The sequence below is a fragment of the Cebus imitator genome, unplaced genomic scaffold (assembly GCF_001604975.1).
Source record: "Cebus imitator isolate Cc_AM_T3 unplaced genomic scaffold, Cebus_imitator-1.0 Scaffold169, whole genome shotgun sequence".
Lineage (NCBI taxonomy): Eukaryota > Metazoa > Chordata > Mammalia > Primates > Cebidae > Cebus > Cebus imitator.
Genome location: NW_016107484.1, coordinates 485961 through 490176, shown reverse-complemented (window position 1 = coordinate 490176; position 4216 = coordinate 485961). Strand labels below are relative to the sequence as shown.

General features: G+C 49.7%; 1 protein-coding gene across 12 annotated transcripts in view; it reads left to right on the top strand.

Annotated features, from left to right (window-relative positions):
- Nucleotides 1-4216, top strand: part of KDM2B (lysine demethylase 2B) — a 162651-nt gene that overhangs the window by 31358 nt on the left and 127077 nt on the right. For all 12 annotated transcript variants that reach the window (XM_017544268.2, XM_017544262.2, XM_037744193.1 and 9 more), the window contains one exon: nucleotides 3894-4072. In XM_017544268.2, the coding sequence (XP_017399757.1) occupies nucleotides 3894-4072 (179 nt within the window). The remainder of the gene's footprint in view (nucleotides 1-3893; nucleotides 4073-4216) is intronic.

Here is a 4216-nt window from a genome sequence, read left to right as displayed (position 1 = left end):
AAAAAAGACAAATAAAACCCTGTTTCTACAAAAAATAAAAACCTAGTTGGATGCGGTGGTGCCCACCTGTGGTCCCACCTATTTGGGAGGCTGAGGCTGGAGGATCTCTTGAGCCTGGGAAGTTGAGGCTGCAGTGAGCCATGATCATGCCATTGTGCTCTAGCCTGGGTGACAGAGGGAGACCTTGTCTCAAAAAAGAAACAAAAAAGGGCATGGAATCTTGCTGTGTTGCCCAGGCTGGTCTCAGACTCCCAGGCTCAAGCACCATCCTCCCACCTCTGCTTTTCTAAGTTCTAGGATTACACAGGGTTCGTGTTACTTTTCAGTTCCTACCACACGAGAGGCTCTGTTTATTCAGTCAACAAATATTGACCATGGGCCTATTATGGGGCAGGTTCAGTGAACGGATGAGACTATTACCCAGATCAACATCTAAGCTCCATGAGAGCTTCGTCTAGTTCAAGGGCCAGCAAACTTTCTCTGTTAAGTGCCAGACAGTAAATACTTCAGGGTTTTCAGGACATTCGGTCAGTGTGGCAACTACTTAGCTCTGCCTTTGTAGCATGGAGCCACCCTATACAATATGAGAACCAATGAGTGCGGCTGTGCGCCAGGAAAACTTTGTAAATGGACCTGAGAATTTAAGTTTCATATAGTTTTCATATCACAAAATAGTATTATTCTTTCGAGTTTTCCCTCTCTGTGAAAAAAGGTGGAAAACCCCTCAATACTTACAGCTCTTGGTAGGAAAAAGAAAATTGAGGCTGGGTGCCGTGGGTCATGCCTGTAATCCCAGCACTTTGGGAGGCTGAGGTGGGCGGAGCCTGTAATCCCAGCACTTTGGGAGGCTGAGGTGGGCGGAGCCTGTAATCCCAGCACTTTGGGAGGCTGAGGTGGATGGATGACTTGAGGTCAGGAGTTCAAGACCAGGCTGACCAACATGGTGAAACAGTCTCTACTATAAATATAAAATTTAGTCAGATATGGTGGTACATACCTGTAATCCCAGCTACTCTGCAGGCTGAGGCAGGAGAATTGTTTGAACTCAGGAGGCAGAGGTTGCAGTGACCCGAGATTGCACCACTGTGCTCCAGCCTGGGTGACAGAGTAAAAAAAATAGTAAAAGAATTATTAACTCTGGGTCACACAAGGATAGGCAGCAGGCTGGATGCGGGCCTTGGGCTGTCATCATTTGCTGGCCTTTGGTTGGTTTAACCTGTAACCTGTTGAGGTGGCTGTGAACAAAGGTGGTCCCTGGCTTCTTGGGGGTTTTCCTGTTTGTTTGTATATTTCTTTTCTTTTCCTTTTTTCTTTTTTGGGAAAGAGATCAGGGCTGGTTGCAGTGGCTGAAGCTTGTAATCCCAGCATTTTGGGAAGCCAAGGTGGGCGACCCACTTGAGGTCAGGAGTTCGAAACCAGCCTGGCCAACATGGGAAAACCCTGTCTCTACTGAAAGTACCAAAATTAGTCAGGCATGGTGTCCTGCACTTATAATCCCAGCTACTCAAGGGGCCGAGGCAGGAGAAACACTTGAACCCAGGGGGTGGAGGTTGCAGTGAGCCAAGATCATGCCACTGCACTCCAGCCTGGACAACAGAGAAGATCTGTCTCAAAAAAATATGAGTATAATTAAAAAAATGAATAATGAACTTTGGGTGTCCTGCCCAGCATGTGTCATATGACGTCACATATGAATGACGGCAGAACAGAACGGAACAAATAAGTGTGAGTGCCCCCTACTCAGGAAGATGCAGCCTGTCCAGAAAGAAAGGAAGGCCCTCTGCACTAGGAGACGGGAAGCTTCTGTGTTAGCCCTGCAGCCCCTGCCCGCTGACAAACCGTCAGCTCTCTCTGCCTTGCAAAGTGCTGGGATTACAGGCCTGAGCCACTGTGCCCGGCCAGCCTCCATTCTTGTTACTTGGAATAGAGTAGCAAGCAAGACACAGACAAGACTTCTGTCCTCATAGAATAGTAGGGAAGAAAGAAAAGAAAGTAGACAAATTTGCTGGCCGGGCGCGGTGGCACACGCCTGTAATCCTAGCACTTTGGGAGGCCGAGGTGGGTGGATCACCTGAGGTCAGGAGTTTAAGACCAGCCTGACCATCATGGTGAAACCCCATCTTTATACAAAAAAATAAATTAAAAAAGAATAAAAGGAAATTTGCTATTTAGGAACTGTGATGGGCACTAGGGAGTAACAGGAGGCCCATTCATTTGCGTGCCAGACACTGTGACAAGTCATCATCTGATTTAATCCTTACAACCAGCCCATTGGAATGGTTGGTAAGATGAAGACACAGAGGTTCATAGAAGTCCAGTAACTTTGCTGGCATCACATTCTAGGGAGGGAGACTACTAACAGCTAATTTTCTGCAGAGGTAAGTGCTATCCTAATGCTCTAAATAAACAGAAAGGCTTTGCATGTGCAGCTAAGGGATTCTCCAGTAGCCTGTGGGAGCCGTTGAAGGTTTTTTTTTGTTTTTTTTTTGTCTCATTGTGTCACCCAGGCTGGAGTGCAGTGGTGTGATCTCAGCTCAGTGAAACCTCCGCCTTCTGGTTCAAGCGATTCTCCTGTCTCAGCCTCCCAAGTAGCTGGGATTACAGGGGTGTGCCACCACGCCTGGCTAATTTTTTTTGTATTTTTAGTAGAGATGGGGTTTTGTCATGTTGTCCAGGCTGGTCTTGAACTCCTGACCTCAGGTAATCTGCCTGCCTCAGCCTCCCAAAGTGCTGGGATTACAGGCGTGAGCCACTGTGCCCGGGGCATTGAAGGTTATAAGCAGAGAGAGGAGTGCCCCTGTCGGGGTTCTGTTTTAGAAAGCTTACCTTGGCTATAGTGTTGAGGGTGGGTAGGAGGGGCTATTCCGGAGACTCCTTTAGGAAACCTTTTTTTTTTTTCTTGAGACGGAGTCTCGCTCTATAACTGAGGCTTGAGGGCAGTGTCGTGATCTTGGCTCACTGCAACCTCTGCCTCTCAGGTTCAAGTGATTCTCCTGCCTCAGCCTCCCAAAGAGCTGGGTCTACAGTCTCCCATTACCACTCCCAGCTAATCTTTATATGTTTGTTTGTTTATTTATTGAGACGGAGTTTTGCTCTTGTTGCCCAGGCTGGAGTGCAATGGTGTGATCTCTGCTCGCTGCAACTTCTGCCTCCCAGTTTCAAGCGATTCTTCTGCCTCAGCCTCCCAAGAGGCTGGGATTACGGATGACCGCCACCACACCCGGCTAATTTTTTTTTTTTTTTTTAATTTATAGAGACCGGGTTTCACCATATTGGTCAGACTGGTCTCGAACTCCTGACCTCAGGTGATCCACCCGCCTCGGCCTCCCAAAGTGATGGGATTACAGGCGTGAGCCACGGTGCCCGGCCCTTAATTTTGTATTTTTAATAGAGACAGGGTTTCACCATGGTGGTCAGGCTGGTCTCGAACTTGTGACCTCAGGTGACCGGCCCTCCTTGGCCTCCCAAAGTACTGGGATTACAGGTGTGAGCCACCATGCCTGGCCATCTTTGTATTTTTAGTAGAGACAGGGTTTCACCATGTTGGCCAGGCTGGTTTCAAACTCCTGACCTTAGGTGATCCACCCACCTTGACCTCCCAAAGTGCTGGGATTTTGGGTGTGAGCCTCTGTGCCCTGCTGCCCGGGCCCCTTTAGGACGCTTTTGAGGTCATCCTGGATTAGCATGGAGGCTGTGGTGATGCAGGGAAGCAGGTGGGTGGGAGACAGATCCAGGAAGGAAAGGTGACAGGGTGAGGTAATTGAACAGTCATGGAAGAGGGGTGAGGAATGTGGGGAACGGTAGAGGAGCTGCGTTTGTTTAGCGAGGGGCTCCCATGGAGGATCTGAAGACTTAAGTCCGCAGAGCAACCCGTGTGTGGCTTCTACCCGCAGGGAGCCGACGGCTTGTGGACGTGATGGATGTGAACACCCAGAAGGGCACGGAGATGAGCATGTCCCAGTTTGTGCGATACTACGAGACGCCCGAGGCCCAGCGGGACAAGCTGTACAACGTCATCAGTCTGGAGTTCAGCCACACCAAGCTGGAGCACTTGGTCAAGCGTCCGACCGTGGTAGGTCTGGAGCCCAGGTACCCCCCCAGACCCCTTCCACCTCGTCTCCTTCCCTGTCCCCTGCCACCTGGGCTGTGCCTTGCAAAACTGCTCATGTGGGTGTGGCTGGTTGGGCTTGGAGGCATGGGCATGACTAAGTTGGCA